This window comes from Brachyistius frenatus, unplaced genomic scaffold (genome assembly GCF_029030835.1).
Source record: "Brachyistius frenatus isolate BFR_SWC_R1_liver_20210118 unplaced genomic scaffold, ASM2903083v1 Contig_48, whole genome shotgun sequence".
NCBI classification, from domain to species: domain Eukaryota; kingdom Metazoa; phylum Chordata; class Actinopteri; family Embiotocidae; genus Brachyistius; species Brachyistius frenatus.
The window spans coordinates 1,356,160-1,378,378 of record NW_027210647.1 but is presented as its reverse complement, the minus strand read 5'-3'; the positions used below and the strand labels follow the sequence as shown (position 1 = coordinate 1,378,378).

General features: G+C 39.1%; 2 protein-coding genes across 2 annotated transcripts; one reads left to right on the top strand and one right to left on the bottom strand.

Annotated features, from left to right (window-relative positions):
* The first annotated feature begins 421 nt into the window (after positions 1 to 421).
* Positions 422 to 2,404, top strand: dnali1 (dynein, axonemal, light intermediate chain 1). Its single transcript, XM_069703813.1, has 6 exons — positions 422 to 502; positions 1,013 to 1,149; positions 1,218 to 1,387; positions 1,613 to 1,791; positions 2,040 to 2,204; positions 2,321 to 2,404. The coding sequence occupies exons 1-6, from the start codon at positions 422 to 424 to the stop codon at positions 2,354 to 2,356; spliced, it is 768 nt and encodes a 255-aa protein (XP_069559914.1). The 3' UTR covers positions 2,357 to 2,404.
* A 66-nt stretch (positions 2,405 to 2,470) lies between these two features.
* gnl2 (G protein nucleolar 2) lies at positions 2,471 to 11,813 on the bottom strand. Its single transcript, XM_069703812.1, has 16 exons — positions 11,617 to 11,813; positions 10,715 to 10,799; positions 10,503 to 10,597; positions 9,765 to 9,904; positions 8,310 to 8,494; positions 8,151 to 8,217; positions 7,898 to 8,056; positions 7,686 to 7,799; positions 6,499 to 6,627; positions 5,342 to 5,446; positions 4,878 to 5,036; positions 4,414 to 4,521; positions 3,817 to 4,301; positions 3,334 to 3,416; positions 3,031 to 3,110; positions 2,471 to 2,863 (listed from the first exon to the last, which is right to left on the bottom strand). Exons 1-16 carry the CDS (start codon positions 11,678 to 11,680, stop codon positions 2,720 to 2,722), a joined length of 2,202 nt encoding a protein of 733 aa, XP_069559913.1. The 5' UTR covers positions 11,681 to 11,813; the 3' UTR covers positions 2,471 to 2,719.
* Positions 11,814 to 22,219: the final 10,406 nt, after the last annotated feature.

Genomic DNA, 22,219 nt, shown 5'->3' with positions numbered 1-22,219 from the left:
AAAAGTAACGGAAAAATAAGAATGATATTTTTTTTTTTTTCTTTTACTTTTCTTTATTTTTATTTTTTTTTTTTTAAAGAGATATTTCCTTTATAATGTATCTCGTGTGCTTACATGAGGTGCATTTTATAACGCGACTTAAAAAAAAACCCCACCAGACTTAAAAAAAAAAAAAAATTAAAAAAAACAGCAACTCGTTGAGCGTGCTGATTAAATCGCATTTATGACAATACAATTGATTCCGCTCAGACGCTGTTGCCATGACAACGCAAACAGGGAGCCCGAAATTATTGTCAGGTTCAGGTTGTTTTTTTTCTCCCCCGTAACTGAAGGATAAGCCAAGGACCCTCTAGGTTTTTTATTTTTTATTTTTAAAGTCCTATACATTTATTACCGTCGTTGTTTTCACCCGTTAAACACAATGATTCGTCCAGGCGACTCTCTCCTGCAATACGAGAATCCAGTTTTGGTCAGCAAAAGCACCGACAGAAAATTAACAAAGGTGAGTTTACCAAGCAAGTTAACGTAAACCAGCTACGTCTAGGTAATGTGTGTCTGCTTGACTCAAGTAGCATTAGATAGACGAAGAAAAAATACTTTAAATGAATACAAAACTGATATTAGACTGATTAAAAAAAAAAAAAAAAAAAGCTGACCTCTGTCGTAATATTTTATCACACTGTTTGAACTTTAAGTGGTAAAGTTAACTCTTGAAAAGCTCACTATTGGCACCATCTTTAGTGGCATCTGTTAAACTATTCTGTTGCTGTCATTAGTTTCTTTTTGTTGTTGTTGTTGTAAATGTCACATTTTGGGTGTGGAACAGGTCTACCAATGCTTTTACACCTTGTGGACAAATCTGCAGTCTGTCAAATAATATTGAATGAGTTTGTAAATAAATTAATTTCAAGACGGTTCCATATGGTGGATAAATATATATATATATATATATACAGATGTGTGTGTAAAATAATACTTGTTTTTAATTTAATAATTATACTTTTGACGACAGGGACGCCCTTTGAGAGTGAGCCCTCAGCAGCCTGCTGACTCGGCACCAATTCCACCACCCCCTAAGCCAAAAACAGGCCCTTCTGGGGCCAGCCGGCTGGACAATGAGGAGATCCTCAATGCCATCTTACCGCCCAGGTATAGTTCTTCTTATCTACAATATATTGTTCAGCAAGTTCAAATTTCTCAAAATAATGCTTCTGCAGGGAATGGATGGAGGGAAACCAACTGTGGGTGCAGCAAGTGTCCAGCGCACCTTGCACAAGGACAGAAGTTGTGAACCTGGAGGAACTCCTGGACAGGAAAATGCAGCAAATGCAAGCCAGAGAAACGGGGATCTGCCCCATCCGCAGGGAGCTCTATTGCCAGTGTTTTGGTAGGTATGGAGTTGAGATGATAGTGAGCTGTTGTTACAGCGTAACTTTATAAACACAGATACTTACCTGACCGACATCTTTACTCAAAACGCACGGATTATACCAAGTCTTGACTTATAGATGGTGAGATTATTATTATTATTTTTTAATTTTAAGGTTCATTATCACAGATCATTTTTCACAAACTCTGCAGTCTGAGTCTGCTAATTTTCTATTTCTTTAAGATGAGCTGATCAGACAGGTCACCATCAACTGTGCTGAGAGGGGACTGCTGCTGTCGCGGGTCAGAAATGAGATTCAAATGACTACTGCCGTGTACCAGACGCTGTACGAAAGCGGCGTGGCTTTCGGCGTGAGGAAAGTACTGCAGGTCGAGCATTGCAAGACTGACATGGAAAAAAAGGTAAGGGCACCTATCCGGAGGCACGCAAATCCGATTTTTGCAACACTTCGGAAATTCATAGTTAATAGATTTAACTTGCCACTCATCGAATACTACAGGACTACACTGAGACTGTCATTTAGTTACACGTCCAGCAGAGAGCACCGTTTCTTTCTTTTACGGTTAAATAAAGAAGGCGGCAGTCGCCTTTAACAGAGCTGATCCTGTGTCAGAAACAAACCCACAAGTGTGTTTAATTGCGATCGTAGATTTCGGATCTGGAGGATGAGAATCAAGCTCTGAAGAAGCAGCTGAACGAAAAGGAAGCTAAATGTGATGCAATTGTAGAGAGAGAAGCTGAAAAGCGACAGGTTGAGGAAAAGAAGCACTTGGAGCAGATTCAGTTCCTGAAGAAAACCAACCAACAGCTCAAGGTAATATTTCATAATTACATACAAAAATATACACGTGTAAATGTATTGTAGATTTAGCGCCAACAGTAGCTGTGTCGCCTTGTCTCAAGATTTATATGACGTATTTGTCTTTTCAGACCCAACTGGAAGGAATAATCGCGCCAAAGAAGTGAATTCAAAAAGCAAGAAGCCAGTTGTCGTTTCCCATTTCAAGATGTTAATAAAGTTGATATCTGTCTTCTTTCTAAATGATAAATTAATGTAAGCTTAACTAAGTAATTTGTGAATATTTAATTTTTCTTGACAATGGCATGACAACATACAGTGTATGTACACTTCAAACAATTACTTCCACATTTCTCTTGAACATCAAAAGAACAGTACACTTCTCAGACATTTTAGGGGCCATTAAACACTCGGTAAGCTTGCCACCCTCGGTCAACCTGCCATTTCAATAAAATGTAGCCTTTTTGGCAAATTTTTAATACACATTTTATTACAAATACTGTGTGTTGTTGTTGTTGTTTAACTCCAGTCTAATGCTTTGATCTTTTGGCCTTCTGGCCTTCCGTGGCTGCTGCTGGGATCTTTCGGTTCTGGTTCTTGTTTTTCACATTGTGCGTTTCGTAATAACGGACTCCAACTTTCTTCGCCCTCTTAGCACGGTCCATTGATCTCCTCTGTACAGATGGATGAAGAGAGAGGAAGAAAAAAATAATTATATCTTCTAAAAAAATTTTTTTTTTTAAATGTCTGTTTCATCAGTAAGAGCAACAGACATTCATCTCATGTGCATACTCAAGACATATTGGCCTGTTTGACGTCAGAGAGAACAAACACTACATACCTGTTTAGATGTCAGTCGGTCCGGCTGGTTGGACTCCTCATCCTCTTCAGTTTGCATCCTCTTGCTCCTCTGGTTTGCAGCTGAATACAAAGAATTTTTTTTTTTTTTAAAAAGCCATACAAATATAAACACTACAAAGTAGAAAATATCATATCTGTAAATATCCTCGAATCAGTAATTGATTATTCTGGTTTTTTTTTGGTTTCCAGGAACTGTGGAAGATGTTGGACCACAGTTATGATCTGATAAACTTTCCCAAATAACTCCTAGTTTCAGCACCATACAAAAATGCTGATTAACTACCTTTCTTCTGTTGTTGCTTAGCTGCTGCTGCTTGTTTAGTCTTCAAGTCTGTGAACACTTTGTCCGAAAGTGCCTTGGGTATCCTGTCCAAAGACGTGAAAAAAAAAAAATTGTTATCAAACAAAGAAAACAGTTTACTCCTGTTTGGATCTGCTACAATGAACAGTAATTAAATTAGTCTTGCAGTAACTATAGAGCTGTTACTCTATGTTGTTCTTCAGTGTGTGAGCTGAAATTCAACAAGGGGCTGCAGATTAAAGAACATATAATGACACTAAAGCGTCATGGAAACGGGCTCCTGACGGGACGTCGGAATGACGACTGCTTGTTCCTCAGCGGCTTAAAGGCTGGTCAGCATGAAGCACTTAAAATCCTTGGCATCCCTCTGCGTGACAACTTCATATTATTGGATGAAACGAAATAAGGATAATAAGACGAGACAAGAAAAATTTGATGGTGAGGTTTGGGCTCGAGTCGACTGACCGGATTGCAGAGAAGCGCTTGGATTTGGCTCGGTCCAGGAACTGCTTATACTTTGCGATCTTCTCATCCAGCTCACGTATTGCCTTCCGTGAACCCTTGTTGCCATTTGCCTTGTCGGTCGGTGCGGTTGTGGGCTCGCAGACCTCAGGCTCTCCATCGGCTGGTTTAGCAGTGACCCCGTCCTCCTCTTTTGCCTCTTCGCCCTCCTGTTCCTCGCAGTCTTCCTCGCCATCAGAGCCGGAATAGTCAGACATGTCCAGGTCGGGCATCTCCACGGGAACCAAGTCTTCCTCGGTGAACTCGGGTGCCACGTTGATCTTGCCAAAGTTCTGTCGCACATTCGCCAGAATCTTCTGGACCTGCTCCTTCTGCCTCTGCTGCTGCGCTTCTTGTTCCTCCGCGGTGGCGTCCGGATTGTCGGGCTGTTTCTCCTGCACGTTCTCCACGACCCCCGATGGTCCTTCAACTGGCAACGGCTTTGCGTCCTTGAGAAAGTAATAAAACACATGTTTCCAAAGAGGTCACAGCTTGGTGAAGAAGAAGAAGAAGAAGAAAAAAAAAAAGAGTCCTGGTCAAAAGAAATGTGTCAACTCTTACCTCTTGCTCTCCCTCTGGTCCAGGTGGTTTCACAAAGAAGGGGATACGTCCTCTCTGCCAATCATTTAACACCATTTTGGAGACAGTGGGGAGATCTGGCTCGCCCCCCTGCACGATACCAAGAATACATCGTTCAGGGTTAAGTTTCAGAGTTATTGGTTCAAATACACTTGCGTAACGTGAATGCTGTCCAGAGACCACATAATATAAATAAGCAGAAAATAGACCAGATGTATTTTTCCTGCACTTCACAAAGGGGTCAGCTAAAATACGCTTGTCGAACTTGTAGAATACTTGACGAATGCTAAATTAGAAATTACGACTCAAATTGAGAATGAAGCTTTGCTGGCAATTATATTTAAAAAAAAATGTTTAGAACCTAAAATGACAGAAACAGAATGAACACTAAACACAAAGCAGTGTAGCCAGAATTGGTGCTCTGTTTAAGAAAGTGAAAGTTGAACCTTCAGAAGTTTCCCCATGCGAAACGCCATCTTCTCCAGAAAGTCTTCAGCAGATTTCCACGTGGGGATGCGGTATGTCTTCTGAATGTATTCTGGCTTGGCCCGCTCCAGTACTGCCCCAATGTGGTCCTCCGGGGTCTTAATCTTCTCCACTTGGACCTTTGTGAGGAAAGGGAAGGAAAAAAAAGGCCAGCCGTTTAAGATATACGGCCAACATGCAAAACCTTTGATCCTCATTAAGGATGTGGAGGATCAGAATTGGAGCTGATCAAGACATTTTTTTTGCTTTTTAAACAGCCAGGTGATGAAACCCAATCCACTTTCAAGTCTGTTCAAGACACTCCCAATTACTCGAGACTGTCAAAAATGGCGCATTAATAGCTGATGGGACTTTTTTTTTTAAGTGACTGGGAAACTGTCACAAAAACCAGGGTACATAAAGGAAAAATCAGAAAGGGACTTACCACTCCTTTCAAGACAATATCAGATTCACTGTCCTCTGAAGGGTAGACGACACCGGGGCAGTCGATGAGGAAGATGCGCCTCATCAGAGTGATGTACTGCCACACCTAGAAAACCCAGGACATTAGTGCTGACAAGTACAGCCACAGCATTTCAGTTTCACACAGGACGAGAGATCCATTTATAAAATATGAAACAAATATAATGAGTAGGGGAGCAAACTATAAAACAAATGTATCCTTTGGAAAAGAAAAGCTTGTATAGAACTCTAATAACTGTCTCCCAATGAAGTCTTTCTATGATTGGTTCATCAGCTAGAGGGATTTTAATGCAACTTTCCACATAAAAAAAAAAAGAAGAAGAAATGCTTCCATTCTAAAAAGTAGAGGAAAAAGCGTTACGGCAGTGCTGCTGATCGTGAGCTTGCTTGGTTCTCACCAGTGTCGGGTATGTGGTGCGAGTCAAGAACAAGGCAGGGTATAAAGTAGTGCTGGACACCGGCCCATCAGATTCATTAGATAGGTGTGTAAAAAACAAATCTCCTTTCTGTTGTGGTCCAAGTTCACAGCTCTGGTGAGCACGGAAAAGTCGAGATATTTTCCCTTTCTTTCCCCTTGACCCTTCTTTGGAAATGTTTTTTCTCTTTTTGGGGGGGGTGGGTGTGTGTGTGTGTGTGTGTGTGTGTGTGTGCGGGGGGGGGGGGGTTCAGATCCTTGTTCGTTTCCAAACAGGATAAGCAGCCCGAGAGAGAGAGAGAGAGAGAGGAAATTAAGGATAAAAATGGTTGTTGTTCTTTCTCTTGGCCCCGTCTCCACTTAGATTTTCAGCTATATCGAAAGAAAGCAGAGCGGGCTCCTTCTGTTGTTGCAGCTATCAAACATTACTGAATTAAACAGCGAGTAACATGCATCTTTTCACCTCGCGTCACCTCCCCACCCAATCAAAGCTCCATTCACCTCTTTAAATGAAATACCATAATTTAGGCAAACCTTTGGAGTTAACATTAATAATTGTTTTAAAATCAATCAATAAACTGCAGTTTCTTGTGCTCCGATTGATCAAACGGCCTCCTTTTCTAACTCTCCGTTGCTCTTGTCGCTTTCTGGAATATCACGGCTTTTAAGACAGTTCTGCGAGACACGTGACACGTTGACATTACCTTTGTTTCTCCGGCGAGGGGTGCTACGTTGCAGACCTTCTTAGACCGCAGAGTGTTAATGACTGAGCTCTTTCCCACATTTGGATAGCCAATGAAACCCACGCTAATCTGCTTCTTGTCTGTGTGAAGCTGTGGGAAGGAAAAAAGTACAGTCAAGAGTGTTGTTGTGTTTCCTAAACAACAGCCTCAGTCTGTCTTCAGTTCAGGAATGTGATTTTTAGATGGGTCTCTGTTGCAATCAGCAATAAAATAAGTAAACTCGTCATTAATCCAGAACTGCAGTGCAATTCGCTCAAAACACAAAGCAATAACTATTTATACATGTTTTTAAAAGTGCGTGATGTTGGGAATTAAAGTTTACAAACATTTTAAAACAAAACTATGTCTCCATTTCAGGACCTTTCACACCTTTAAGTCCTTAGCTTTCACAAACACACTCCACTCCAAAAAAAACACTCATTCAAACTGCATGATCAGGCAACGCAGATCAAATCTAATGGTATGCTATGTTAGAGAAATATGTTATAATGCAAAAAAAAAGAAGAAGGTGGAAATCCCATAAGGAAACTTTTTTTCTCTCAGAAAAAACGACTACTGTGATACACAATGCCTTTTCATCAATTCACTAAATTAAATATATTTCAAAAAGGGGGCTAATCACCCGTCATGAATATATCGTAATAATGTTTATGATTTAAACAGTGCCATAAAGACCTACTTATAATTTTCAGTATTGCCAACATTGGCCATATACGACTGTAGATATCAGATTGGTAGCCAACTATTAAAACAATTTTAAATTAATTCTAAACTATCCTTGTTTATGTTCATACATATAACAAGGGAATCAAAATGTTCTTAATTGAGGGACTGGCGTTGCAGTTTTCTTGCAAATTTTACAACGTATATCATAACAAATATAATAAAATAATGAAGAAAGTTCTTTTGGTTTTCATAATTATAACTATAAAAATCTTATATGAGTAGTATTGTACAATAATAGTACAGTCAGACATCAAAACGGGTGCCACAGTAACATCAAAGCCCTAAACTCTAATATGAAGAAACTGCTCTGTTGTAGATATGATTCCAGACTGGACGATAACTTTAATGCTGTGGTACTTCTGCTTGTTCTTGGATCAGTAATAACATATTTTGAATATTTAGAATTAAAGGCATTTGCTTACCTTGCCAAACTGCCTGAGCAGCTGGATGAGGGAGCCCTTACCAAACGAGTTGGTAAGGCTGGCATGGAAGGCCAGAGTGGGGTATTCTTGGGACAAAACGGCTACCCACCGTTTCTAGAGACAAACAGTCAGTCACATTACTATAAAAAAAATGTTTTTTTTTAAAAAGACACAATCCCTCCCAGTCACAAATGAAACTGCAAATATCTTACCGTCACCCAGGTGGGGATGAGGTCACACTTGTTTAGAACGAAGATCAGATGTTTCCAGGGCTTCTCTTTCTTCAGATACGCCTCGATGCTCTTGGAGCGTGTTCCCATGGGATCACGAGCGTCGAGCACTTGGATGATGACATCAGAGGAGTCAATCACCTATAAGAATAAAACAGGAACGTAGAATGACCTTCAGTGCCCCATCTCTGCATTAACATGATACACAGCACTCAGAAGGACATAAAGACAATACCTTATAAAGTTCTCCCCAGATCCTCTTGGACTGACCCTTTTTGAAAATCTCCTCACGGGCTTCGTCCCTTTTGCAAAATTAGAAAAGTAAAAGCAATTTATTTCTACCCCTAAATATCAAAATCCATCAGTGTTGCTTCTGAAAACTTGAGGATCTTACCGGACCCCTGTATCTTCAGAAACCAGGTTTTTGTCGTTGGTTGCGTTGTAGCTCACAGCCGAGGCCTCAGCTTGCTCTACAAGGTTCTTCACATCCATAACGACGAGACTGGGCCTCTTCCTTTGAGCCTTCGGTCCAAATGTGGTCTCAAACGCCTCCGTGTCAAGGATGTGCACCTTAGAGTTCTGCAGTTGTAGACAAACAGAGTTGGTTTATGATTTATGATACTTTTCATTTTGCAAAAGACAGGGAAAAGTGATTTCCAGAGAAGGTTTACAGGAAGTTTTTGCTAAACTTTTGCTTGTGTTTTCTTACATAAGAAAAGTTATTACTGGACTGCTAATTGATAAACTGACCAGACACACATTACAGAGATGTATTATTGAAACAGATGTGGGGCTGAGATGTCAACCAATTTTTGATACAGTCTCCGTGACACAGGGTTTATGACGGAAACAGAAAACAAATGCATACAGTGAACAGAACACCCAAATATGCAACGGCAAAGCCAGTGAAACAACAGATATTGTGCCAGTGCTGATTTAGTGTTCCGATGATGTTAAAAGAACAAGCCGTACCTCGATTGCATACACTGCCATGAGAGCTTGGGTTCAGGGAGCAGGATTTGTCAAAACCAATGTGGTTTATGGCTTCAGGTTGCCTTGACTATCTGCCGAGGTCTTTGACATACCTCCCAGGTTCTTTCAAAACACCGAAACACAAACTCCCATTTAATTCAGCTGCCTTTTTGGAACAAGATAATTCCACTGGTCAATCCACCGTCAGACACTCAGATTGAAGGGTGATATTTGTTAATTAATAAGTGGTTATGAATTGGATATGACCCCATTACCAGAGGTCATTTAGCCACATATAATTTTCTATTGTAAAAGAGAGCAAGAACGATTAAATGCCAGATGCAATACAACAGGGTCTGGCAGCTGGTCAATCGATAACGAGGCAAAAGGCTATATATATTTCTTCAAACTCGAAAAAATGTCTTAACTTTATGAGGGACTACAGTTGATGGCACAAGAATAAGTAGAACTAGATGCTATTTGGAATTGTGGTGGGTTATGGAGTGGAAAAGTTCAAGCCTGGCAGAAAGACACTCGCACATGCCGAGCACAATGCCAGTACAGTCAAGTACACAGTGGGGCACACTGAGAATTGAATAAGAATTAAAGTGAGTCCTCATGTTCATTTCACGTCATAAAATCCCAAGAAACAAGCTCTGCATTAAAGAGGGAACAGAGCCATGATTCGTATCTGCATCGCTTCATACAAGCCAGTTAGAGATGTCAAAAGCTATAGATGCCAGAATACTCAGAATAAAATTCATAGATGGTGTTAATTCATACAAACAATTCACATCTCCTCGTGCGAGCCCAAAAATACAAATTGCACAAGATAGAAAACAGAAAACTACAACAAGTTTAAAGCCTTTCTACTCACGTGAGCTTTAACTCTGTCATGCAGGAGGGACATGGGCAGTTTGCTTTGTCTCATCACCACACGATACGGATCCTTCTGTACTGCTCCCATCTCTTCCTGGAACTTCTGGAGGGACGACTGCTTGATCACACGTGTATTTGCTGCAATATGGAGGATGTAGATGCAAATTGTGACCCAACTGGTTTAAATATCTTTAATCAAATTTATGACTCCACATCTTATCAGTTTCTCTCTATACACTTTTAAGCACTCAGGAGTTAAATCAATGGTATTTAAATGAGTGAATTAAAGTCATAAGGTCTTCCTTTTTTCAATATCTGCTATCACAGCAATGAACCAAGAATTCATTGAGGTAAATGTCAACAGTTAACTGGTAAATAACTGATTTAGGGCTGGTGTAGGGCAGTCATTTTTATTTGAGATATTTATACTGACATTCACATGTGTGGAAGAATTTGGCTTTCTACAGTCTATTGTATCATCTTGCTAAACTTACCTGACTGTAGCATTTGGCACAATGTGTTTCAATGATATTAACATGGAATTTAAACAAACAACTTTAAATCCATCATGCAGGAAAAACACCTGTTTATTACCAAACCTAGACAGAGGTGAGATTTGTTCATTACAAAGCCCAGTAGGAAATGTAGTTATCACCAAAGACACGGCAAATACGATGTTATAACTTCTGAAATATACACTGCTGTAACATAGACAACCGTTAGGAACCGTACTTACTAAACCATTTGATGTTAGGTTCCACTCTGGCTACAGTTCCAGGAGCAACTGTGGACTGGAACTGTAAAGGTCTGATGACTTTCCCACGGTTATTACTGAGGACAGAGGATCAGGGCGAACATAGTTTGTATTGTTATATTTCACTACAAGTTAGAAAGAAATCTACCAACCGGCGGCTCACAAGAATAATGCAAATCTGTATCATTTATTACCATCGTTGCTTTTGTCTGTACATATTCAGACGCTTGATGGTGGTTCGGTCCCTCATGTTGCTTCCGCCAGCACCTTTGGGTCGATCTGTGAAGTGCATGTACAGTTACTTTAATAATTCATCCACAAAACCCACCTGCTCATTGCAGTCAGCTGGCAGTAAAGCTAGAACGATTAGTTGATCAACAGAAAATTTACTTCCAAAAATGTTGGCGACTGATTACTCATTTTGAGTCATTCTTTAATGATAAAATGCTACATTTGTTTGTTTGTTTGTTTTTTTTTCAGCTTCTCAAATGGGAACATTTTGTGTTTCATAAGTGATAATAAATGGGATATCTTGTGGTTGTTGTGGGACAGAATAAAGGATCTTGGGCTGTGGTCCAAACAGATTAATCAAAACTTAAAATAATAATTTGCAGCCCAAGCAACAAGTTTTGGTTTTTATTAACCTGTCAAATATTTATTAATTTATTTATTTATTGTAGAGCTCGTGTGTTAGGCTGCATTTACCAGAGGCATTTAATAAACGGACACCCGAGTGTACATTCACTAATAAAAATAACAACTGTTTCTTCTGGAGACATGTTACGACCAATTAATAACAGCACATGTTTCCAGGCTTGAGGTCCGACGAGTTAAACTTCCACCACGCAAAGGCGTAATGATAAAAGTTGGAACACTTTACATTTAAAAGGCCAAATCTGCCGTCTTCCGCGTTGAACTTCGAGCAATAGCTGAAGTTAACATTTAGTTAAATTACTCTTGCGTTAAGTGGCTCCTTTTGACATGCAATGTTAATCACGGGTTTACTTTAAGCACGGAAAATAACCCAGAAATGCCATTCCCACACCGGCTAGCAGCAGTTAGCATTTGGGTGTAAACAAACAGTGTGTTAGCTCACCGGGGTTGCTGCTGGACGACGAGGGGTTTATCGAACTTTTCCCCTTAAACTGAGGCTTCACCATGTTGACCGCTTAGTCTGGAAAGACTTCCACAGACAAAAAAAAAAAAAAAAAAACCCCACACGAGGGTGTTTGAAAGCTGAAGTTTGGTTGCTGTTACTCCCTTCAGCTCGAAAACGTACACCTCACACGTGTTCTTCTAAGTGAAACAGGAAGAACGTCATCGACTGAGCGACAGCTACCAGAACCAATCAGAGAGCTCCAATGGGTCCAGGTTGTCGTTGTGTTGCAATTAAAGCTATAAAATAGATTTTGAAAGTCATTGTGTAAAATTGTTTTTAATCATATTTATGTAATATCAAAATTTCAAAATGGCAATATTATTTATTTTTTAGAATTCATATATACACCTATAGATTACACATGGTATAAAAGTGTTGTCATAAAAATACAGTAAGCGAAAAAAAAAAGTCACAAGGAAATCAAAATAAATTGCAAAAAAAAAAAATCTGAATCTAGACCTAAAGTATGACTCGTCACGTTGCATTGCTATACTCTATTTATTCCAGAAGAGGGTGCAACACAATTTGTATTATGCCAGCATATGCTGCTGAATCTGCCATGCTGACTTTAGCCCTTCATGACCTGAACAACTCCTGCATGCAATTTCAACTGAATAATTAGGATCAAAGGCGGCATAAAGATTCATGAACAGGCCAGTGTCACGGAATTTAGAAACACTGAGGTTGTGAGTCCAACTTTAAAAAAGTCCTTAGTGTTATTAATTACCACAAATTATAAATGTTTTATTTTGTCAATCAAATGCTTAATTATACATGTTCTATTTTTTGTCCCCTACATCAAGGTGTAGATGGATTCAAAGCGAGGGGAAATAGTGAATCTTTCATTCCTGTAATGTCATAAAAGTATAAAGAACATAACCTCAGGACTATGGTCCTGCAAATGAAATGTAAATAGCTTATAGCAAATCAAACAGACAAACAGACATTGCTAATAGTAAACAGACATAGATCATAATGTCCTAGCCATTTTAAAGTAGCCTGACTGGGAGGCATTTTGCAAAAGCAACAAAACATTCCTAGGATAATATACTTTTATCACCCAGGCAAATATATTTTTTTTTTTTTTTTTTTAATGCAGAATTACAATCACGCCTATTTGATACCAGGAAGGTATTAAAGGTAAATTCTTCTGGTTATGATGATGCTGCTGCCTTCAAAATGTGTACGGTATTTTACCCGAGCGTGGCTCTGTGCCAAGGTAGGCAAGTTCGTAGAGACTTCGGTCTGGAGAGGCGCCATCCAGTATTCGGTTTATACAGCAGGGAGACTGAGGAATGTTCCCTGTTCATTTTCATACTGAAGAAATTGGAACGGACTGCACCAGCAATCCACTGCAATAAATGATTTTTTGAAACCAAAAAGTCAATTTTTTTTTTTATCCTCTTTTAGCCAAAACACAGGCAAAAGAAAATTCTAGCAAAGAAAAACAAAAGGTCGCTGTTGTAGTTGAATCAAAACATTTCTCTTTCTTTTTTTAATCTGTCTTTTCAATACAAATATTCTTCCTGTTCTTATTTATGCAAAAAGGAGACAAACAAATGGGGTCAAATTCCTTTTTACATCAAGCTCACTTCATTTCAATCCCAACTGTTATTGGTTGTATACAAACAGATATTGTTATTCATACCATTTTTACCATTAAATGCAACAATTTTCTGTCATTTTTCTAAACAAGCCATTCACAGCACTGAGGACCTTGGATCACATTTTGGGCCTCAAAAAGCCCTGGCATAAAATGTACAACCATTTCTGCATGTTGCAATTGCCTTTTTATATTTTTGCACCTGATGCACCTTAACGCATTTAGCATTCTATAATTCAAAGTTGCATGCAGTATCTTCCAACACACCATTATGAAAACCTGTTTAAAACCTCTATTCCCAACACTGGCTGAATCACATTGTTGCAGAAGACTGAAATGGAGATAACCTTTTTGTTGCCCTGAGGGTATTCATTTTATAATAAGTCACCACCAGTTATTCTCTTCAATAAGAATAAGCACTGAACATAGTTTATACTCTGTAGTCCCAGTCATCTGTCATCAGAATGAATGTAGGATATATTTTGTCTGTCCTCACATCTGTATTCAGTGGTTGTACATTTTACAGCTGCAAAACCAACAGGTTGGCTGAACTTCATGTGACCTTCTTTGTGTAATTTGCATGAAAATGTCTAGTTAGGAAAGGCACTACCACCACAAAGAAAACTAACTGATTGGACAAGCACTAATGACAATTTGCATGCAACAGGACAGGGACTGAGCAATCCATCTTCCATCTATGACAGACTGACCACAATTTATGAGCAGTGAGAAAAACAGCAGACCAATTGCAAGGCTTATAAGACAATTTTAAACCAATAAAATACATGACCATTTGCTTGCCAGGAAGTAGAAAATCAGGTAATTTTGGCAATATTGGCCACTTATTACACGCGTCCCTTATGTTATTGTTTATTCATATAAGTTAATTCCTCAGTTTTTTTGTCATAGTGACAAAAATATTTACAGCAGATTAAACCACACCGATAGTTGATTTAGGGGGCAGCACGTACACAACATTGTATAGACTCATACAGTAATAGCAAAACACTTTTTTTTTTTAAAGGGTACTGGAGTAAGAACACTTTAAAACATGATGTGATAATTTCCCATATTTGCCCCGACTTTTTAGTCTTGTAGCGGTGGACAATGTCAAACAGCCTGTCTACTTCTTTGTAACAATAGAGAGCCAACTACTGAAGTCACATCATCCATCTTTAAGGCAGATATTAAAATCAACTAATCAGTCTCCACAATTTGTGACTGTCTCTAGAGTTATAGGGAGTGGGGTCATCAGCAGTTAGCACCAGAGCACCTGTGTTTAATAAGGTTATAACAGAACCTTGCCCCATCATTTGTCTCAGATGTTATGTTTTCAGCCAAGTAGGTTCATTCCAAGTGAGTAATGGTATAAAAATCATCAAAAGGAGAAGATTTGTTTTAACTTGCAAACATGTAATAGATCTAGAGTAAGACCTGCTATTATCCTCAAAGTATTAATCTTCAAAATATCTGTTGCTTTGATCCTGTGCAGTTAAAATAAAACCATTCCAGCAAAAAGATTCCAGTGGGATTACTATAGAATGAAATACTGACATACAAAATAATAAAACAAAACAAACTCAACAACTTTATTTTAAAATTGATTTATTTAAGTGTAAACAGTGAGAATCTAACAGGCTCACAACAATGACACATTTATGGAACTGTAAAACCACAGCACTAAAAAAATACACCGTTTCTTCATAAATCAACAATACCGTTGTGCTATTACTTCCTTACTGTTGCCCACCAAGGCTAATGAGCAATGGCAGTTTGCTTTAAAAAAAATGTTGCGCCCCAGCATCCCGTGTTCACTTAGTGAGAAATACCAGGTGCAGAGGGTTTTAGTGGTAAAGATTCTGAAACTGCTATAGGCTAAAGACAGGAGTCCGTAAAATGGGGTTAGTGTGATGTATGCTGCTTCACAACTCATTGTCAGTGTATTAAAGCTCCCCATAGCTGCTCATGTGAATGTGTGCATTTGTGGATAATATTTCAGCCTGGCTCACTTGCAGAGTCTATGCTTTGAGTTGAAATTGGAACACCAGCCATGACGGAGCACAGACTCTGGTGGGCCTGACTAAACAAAAAGAGAAAAATTGACGAAGGCCTAAAGGGCACTCCTCCTTTTAGCCTCACTCTTGAGAATATTTTCAAGGGTGTTTCATGGCTTAAATGGAGGGCTACTGAAGTGCTGAGGGCTGACACTGCTGTGTCAAGAGCCATTTCACCAATGTAGTCTGTATTTAGACCGGTATCACTGCTGCAAAAAGGCTCTGATAATGCAGAAACACATTAGCTCCATGCGTTTTATGTGGAAACTAGACAGTCTATACAGCCTGCCAGTGGCTCAGTGAGGCACAGTGCTTTCAAATGTGCATACATCACAATGCTAACATGCTAATAAGCAGATGTAATGATTATCATTAGATTAGATTAGATTAGATTAGATTAGATTAGATTAGATTAGATTAGATTAGATTAGATTAGATTAGATTAGATTAGATTAGATTAGATTAGATTAGATTTTATTAATCCCACAGTGGGGAAATTTACTCATCACAACAGCATCGAAAAGACAAAAAAAGGTGCAGACAATATGAAAAAATTTACAAATACGTATGAGATACGAAATAAGATAGATAAAAAATGTGTTATCATCAAACAACATAAATGCAAGGATTGACAGCATATGCAATAAAACACTTAAACGAGGACCTACAATAGGCCTTTGTTCACCATCTAGTGGTTGCTAATTAGCCGATATGCTAAAGCACAAAATATTAGATGGAAATGTAATTTATTTTGCATGTATTGGTCACAAACCAAAGTATTGATTTCCAGGACAAAAGTTTGAATCATGGAAAACAGTATATTTTCAATAACCTAGTTGCTACAAATTTTGTATGTTATACGTCAGGTCAATTTCCTAAATATTAATTGCCTCTAAATTTAGGTACAGAAGACATCTTGAAATATATCCTGATTACAAATTTGGAACTATTATGAGAAAAGCACTCCCGCGAGGAGCTCTTGTCTTCAGATAACAACCACACCTCATTTATATAGAGCGACTATTGCCAGTTTACTTTAATGACAAATGAAGGAATAGTAAGAAGTGAGAAATATGAATCATCAGACAAATGAAAACCCAATGTTTGAAAAACCAAGCTGGACATGAAGTAATAGAATATATTGTTTTTAAAAAGGATATGTTTCACTAATATGTAAAATACTCTCTGTTTATTTTCACCAAAGCTAAATCTTCCACTTATTTAGTTCACAGCTTGTCGTGGCCACAAGTTTCACACCATATAAATCATAGCATAATCTGTTGGCAAGGACCTTTGGGAGGCGTTTGCGGAAAACTTAAATGAATGGTGTTTATGAGTGCTAATCTGTGGCATGTAAACCATCATTTTTGGTTGAGATAAGCCACAATAAGGTGAAAATGTATTTCCCACTATGTGCAGGCTGTACACTTCATGAACTTGGCACACATGTTCATTTGTCAGTTTGAGTTATGATTTGAATGTGAGGCCAAAATATTTACTATTTTCTGACGTCACTGAGAACCTCAACATTAAAATAAATTAGAAAACATTTACAAGTTTCAACTTAGACATATTCCACTTGGTGGACATGTATGCAAAATCATTTCATCACTGACACGCAAGTCTGAACCAGATCGGATTTTTATAAAAACAGAAAAAGCCTTGTCAATCCCATGGCTAGGCAACCAGGTGATCGCAACTGAATGTCGTTTACGGAAAAACCGGGTTTTACAAGAAGTCGTTTGATTACCTGTTATTGTTTTTTTTACATGTTTTTTTGGTTTTGTTTTTTATCCCTTTTGGTTAGTAATTTGCCTGATAAGATTGATATCTCTTAAAAAAAACATGTGGGAACTATTACAGGAAAATAGGCCTAAAAGGCCTAAATAATCACAATTTGAAGGGATTTTAATGGAACAATATTAAGAGCCGCTATAATGCTAAACCATAGCACATGACTGACCCAACAGAGACAGGCTTGTGTCTTACAGTTTCTGTGACAACAGAGCATCCACGAAGTACTCTCCCATACTCTTAAAGAACAAAAAAATTGAAAAGTTGAAGCCTTTCTGTCTTTCTGGTGCCTGCAACCATCTCGTCCTTTTCTTGCAGTTCTATATGTAATATAAAATGCACCAAGAAAGGAAAGAATGCAAGTTATCCCATTGTGTTAAATGGAACAATAAAATAACCTTTTACTGATAAGAAAAATATGTGTGTCAAGGGTTTCTCAGAAACTTCATGCTAATCTTAAGTGAAGTGCGAGAATGCTCCCCTTCCTGTAATCTTGATGTACCAAGCCTTTTTGGGTGCGGTTTTAGCACTTGCTCAAAGAAGCTGGCAGCAGCTTCATCTATAGCTTGTCCAAGTCAAACACACTCCTTTCAATCCAAAATCCAACGATGAGCTACCGTGGAGTTCTTTGGCCTTCTTTGCCATGCCCTTCTTTGCACCATGCCTGTTCATCTGGTTAGCAGCACCAGCTTGCCCCTGCCAACGCAGGGTGTTCATGGATTTTACCTTTACAACCCTTTGAGCGTCAGTAACGGGAATGCGGGTTGGCCGTGACGTAAACTTGAAGGGTCAGCTAATGGTAAGTGTTGCATGGCAAGTTTTGGGTGGGCTGTGTGCCATGGTCTTTCTTGCCAACAATCTTCCCCACTTGAAACAAAATAGTGTTCACTGGAGGTGGGCACCACCACCCCTCTCTCCTCTTGCTGCTTGTTTTTCTGTGGCTCACCAAGGCAGCTTGTCTCTTGCATTTATCTGCTGCCCTTTCAATTAGATAGGGACAACAGAGAAGCCTATTTGGACAGAGGTCTGTGTCACCTCAAGGCTATGGTTGCCACTGCTGAGGTAATGCTATAAAAGGGAAATGGAGCACTACTGTTTCCCCTGAGCACTCTGAAACATAAGTGATTACATTGACTGATCTGTCCAAGGGACCCTGTTTGGTGAGGATCAAAGGCATCCTGGAGACCACCTGGAACTTCGCTTGGCAGAAGACTTGGCCTGTAGAGGGCTGAGACACTCTGGGAAGCACTGTGCCTCCCATTACCATTCTGATCTTCGTGAGAACACTGGCTCTTTGAGTGAGGAACCGCCTTTCCTTCCAATGTGATTTTTTTAAGCTTTCAATGTCACATTCAAATATATGAAGATGAGTGATTGGGGAGAGGAGGCTTCAGTTTAAAGACAAATCAGAGAACTCAGCAAGGAAATCTTGGTTTCACGGATCCATGGCTTTTCTCTGGAAGAAAGAAGACTCGATTTTAAGTTGGATGGGTCGCCTTTGTTAAACAATTTGTGTCTTTGCATTCTGGTATGTCTTTCTGGACCCCCATGAAAATTTGATAAATTAGTTAGGACCTGGCACAGAAAGTAAGAGAATTTACACCCATATACCCAACCACTATATTCACACTTCTTTCTCATAGTTAAAGTGTTGTTTTTAAAAAAATATTTTCCACATGTTTGGCAACAGTGATTTATTCAATTTAGTTTATCTATATGATGTCAAATCACAACATAAGTCATCTAAGGGCAATGAACATAATAAGGCTGAAACCATACAACATTATAGAGAGAAACCCAACAATTCAACAATTCCCATATGAGCGAAAAGAAATACAGAAACTCCATTTTTTTTTAACTTTATTTTTCTTTATGGACATACTTGTTACACAGATACCATAACAACAGCATCACAAATGTAAAAAAAAATAACCCAATTTAAAAAAAAAATTGTATTTAAAAAAAAATTACTCAGTGGTTAAAGCAGTTTCACTGAAGTGCATTAAATGCAGTGAAAAGGAAGAAATATGGAAAAAAATACTGCATATCGCAGAGGGATGTAACAAGAGTAAGTAAAATGTTAGCTCCTAAATTCCTATCTGTGGGCCAGTAGTGTGGTTTGGCGGACACATTACCCCTCTTTCTACCCTGTGACAAACATACCTAAATTTGTTCTCAGTACAAGAGAAAAGGCACATTTGGTGCTGAATCACAAGGTGGAACTAAACTCTTTACATACAAGTTCAACAAAAGACGAAGAGGAAAGAAAAGATAGGGATACAAAATGTGTTCCCAGTGGTCAGAAAATATGTCTACGCACAAATTGATATTGCATGCATACAGGCAATATTTTGTGCATATGGCAGTGGTATACATGTCCGTGAAAAATCAATTTTGTGTGCTTTATTGGGGTCATATGAAACTGTTAAGCAACATACTGACTGCATTTTATTGTGGTTGGATGCTTTCTTGGTCTGTTGCTGTGCATGCAGGACAAGGGTGCTCAGCATTTTCAGAGGAAAGAAAATAAAAAAGGGCAAATTAAATCATCTATAAATGTTACGAGGTAGTATCCAGGAAAAAGTCATTCTCGACTTCTACCCAATAATGAAAGTGAAATTGTTCCGACCTAGCAAATGTTTTTTTTTGTCTCTATGTTCACTGCGGTAGATAGCGAACTTGGCTTATGAACTTCTCATTTCGAGGGCATGAAATTTTGAAGTTTTATCAAAATCGTTGGCTTCTCATATAGACGCACAACTTGGTGTCTTTGATAGGTACACAAAGTGAAAGCCCTGGTTTTGTTCAATCCAACCACCACGACCCCGACCCTCGCAGCCTTCACCCCTTTGTACTTCATTACATGACATTTTTGGACCCGCCTCAACATGGAGCATAACACCTACGGTACCTTGTGCGTATGTCTTAGATGCCAATGGCTGTGACAAAACAGCAGTATTTGACGCCCTAAGAATGAGAATGAGCTCTTGGAAACCCTGTTCGCATTAAGGTTTTTCTCAGCCACTTTCAAGGGTGAACCAATCATTGACCAGTGTGGGTGGCAATGTGTAATGATGTTGAAGCAGTTTCAACAATGGCAGTGGGGTAGACAACATAAAGTATGCAGTGGTCACTGCCAATTGGTTAATGGCTGCTCAAGTAGTTTTGAAAAAGAAGAGTTTAGAAAGCAACAACTGGAAACAATGCTCAGCAGAACATAGCCAGACCCATGTATTCACACGGAGAATTTGGAACTAGCTACCTTAATTTTAAGGTTCCCCTGAAGTACTCATCATTGGCAAAAGTGCACTCACCATGTTTGGAGAGTGCAGTGGACTGTACCAATAACACCTTTATGGGCAGGGGTGGGGGGGCTTTCTGAATCTACCTGGAATGATCACAGTCAAAAATAATGTTTTTTTTAGATAACATTTTCAATTTGCCACAGTGGGAATTGTCTGTAACAACGTTAAGTGGCATTGGACCTGCAGGGCTTTCTATCAAGTTTATTTTTCGGCCTGATTGCCAGAGACCACAATTCTTCTGTTCTTCATAGAATAAATCAGGACTGACATGCAAACTAAACCATCATAAACAATTTATTGGCATCTTTGGCTGTAGCTCAGAGGATTGTCTACAAATATGCAAAAACAATCATTTATATTGCCATGGCCCATTGACCAGAGGCCAGAAACAACTTTTTTGGCACCCAAACAGTTTAGGAAAGCCAGGCATTTCAAAGATAGATTAATTTTTAAGTTACAAATGATGACAAAACCTCACTTGGATTTTAATTGACTACTTTGTGTAAAGTCCTTATAAAAAAAACATCTTTTGGAAAATGATAAGCAGTTAGTCGGCCGGCCCCCTGCCATGAGCTATATGAGATCTGAAATATTGGCTTCGACGGGGGAGTTAGGATAAAGAGCCAACCTGCGTCTGTCTCCAGGAGGAACTAAACCTGGGTCTGTAGGAATGTTCCAAACCAAAGAGAGATTCTGTGGTGCAGATCAGAACCCAGACGTGTAGACCATTGTGAAGGGATTATTAGTTCCCATGTAGTCCTTACGCCCTCCAGTCCCCCCTTTTTCCTTTTCCACACTCGTCTTTGTGTTTGACTCTACTCCCTGGGTCCACTGAACTGGGAAAATTAGGTTTTTCTCTTCAAAGATTCATGACTATTAACTACACGACTCAGCATCTGTTGGTTTGATGTGCCGGTATGTTGAAAAAATAAAAAGGGTTTCCGTGAGGTTGGCTTGCAGATCCCTGTGAGTGCCACATTTCTCAAGAACACTTTCAACCTCAGTTCTTTTGCACTTCCTCTCTAATGGTTTTAGTTTGACCTGACCTGAAGAGAATAGAACAATTTACCATTGGCTGCAGTTTTGGCAAACACCCTCTCTATGGTGGGCCTAAGGACCTGTAAATTAGACAAGCTTGCCTAAAGCCCTGTTTTTTGATGAATTGACTGAATCTAATGGTGTTTTCTATCTGGGCAGACAAAAGCAGGGGATTTGGCATCGCCCCGACGGTCTCACTGTGCAGAATCCCATAAATTTTGAGCTGAGTTTTGGTGTTACTGAGGTCGATCTGCCTTTCCCTTCACTCTGTCTGTCTGGAGGATGAAGAGACATGAAGACACTCGGCTTTCTCCTTTGTTGTTTTGCATCAGGGTAATGTTGCATTGAACCTTTCCCAAATCCTGTGCCTGGTAGCCTATTTATGGGCTCTTTCATGCCTCACCTACTTTCAAAAACATTCCATCATTTGTGCACCATTAAGTTTGGGTGCAGATGGATGTGAGATTCCCTGGGTCACTCTTTCCAGTCTTTGAATCTTGGATGCAATTTTGACACGTTTGTGACTGCATTTCTTCTTTGTGGTCATACGATATGTTAGCAGGCGAACATAAGATCAACAAAAACTCTGGTGAAGACTTTTGTGTATAGCATCTGCTCGATGTAGTTGTCCATGTACTGGATATACAGTTTTCCAGAACAAAGATGTTAATGTAGGGGGAGGAGGGATATAGTTAAATGGCCAGTTAGTCACATAAATATCATAATATATATATCATATATTTTTT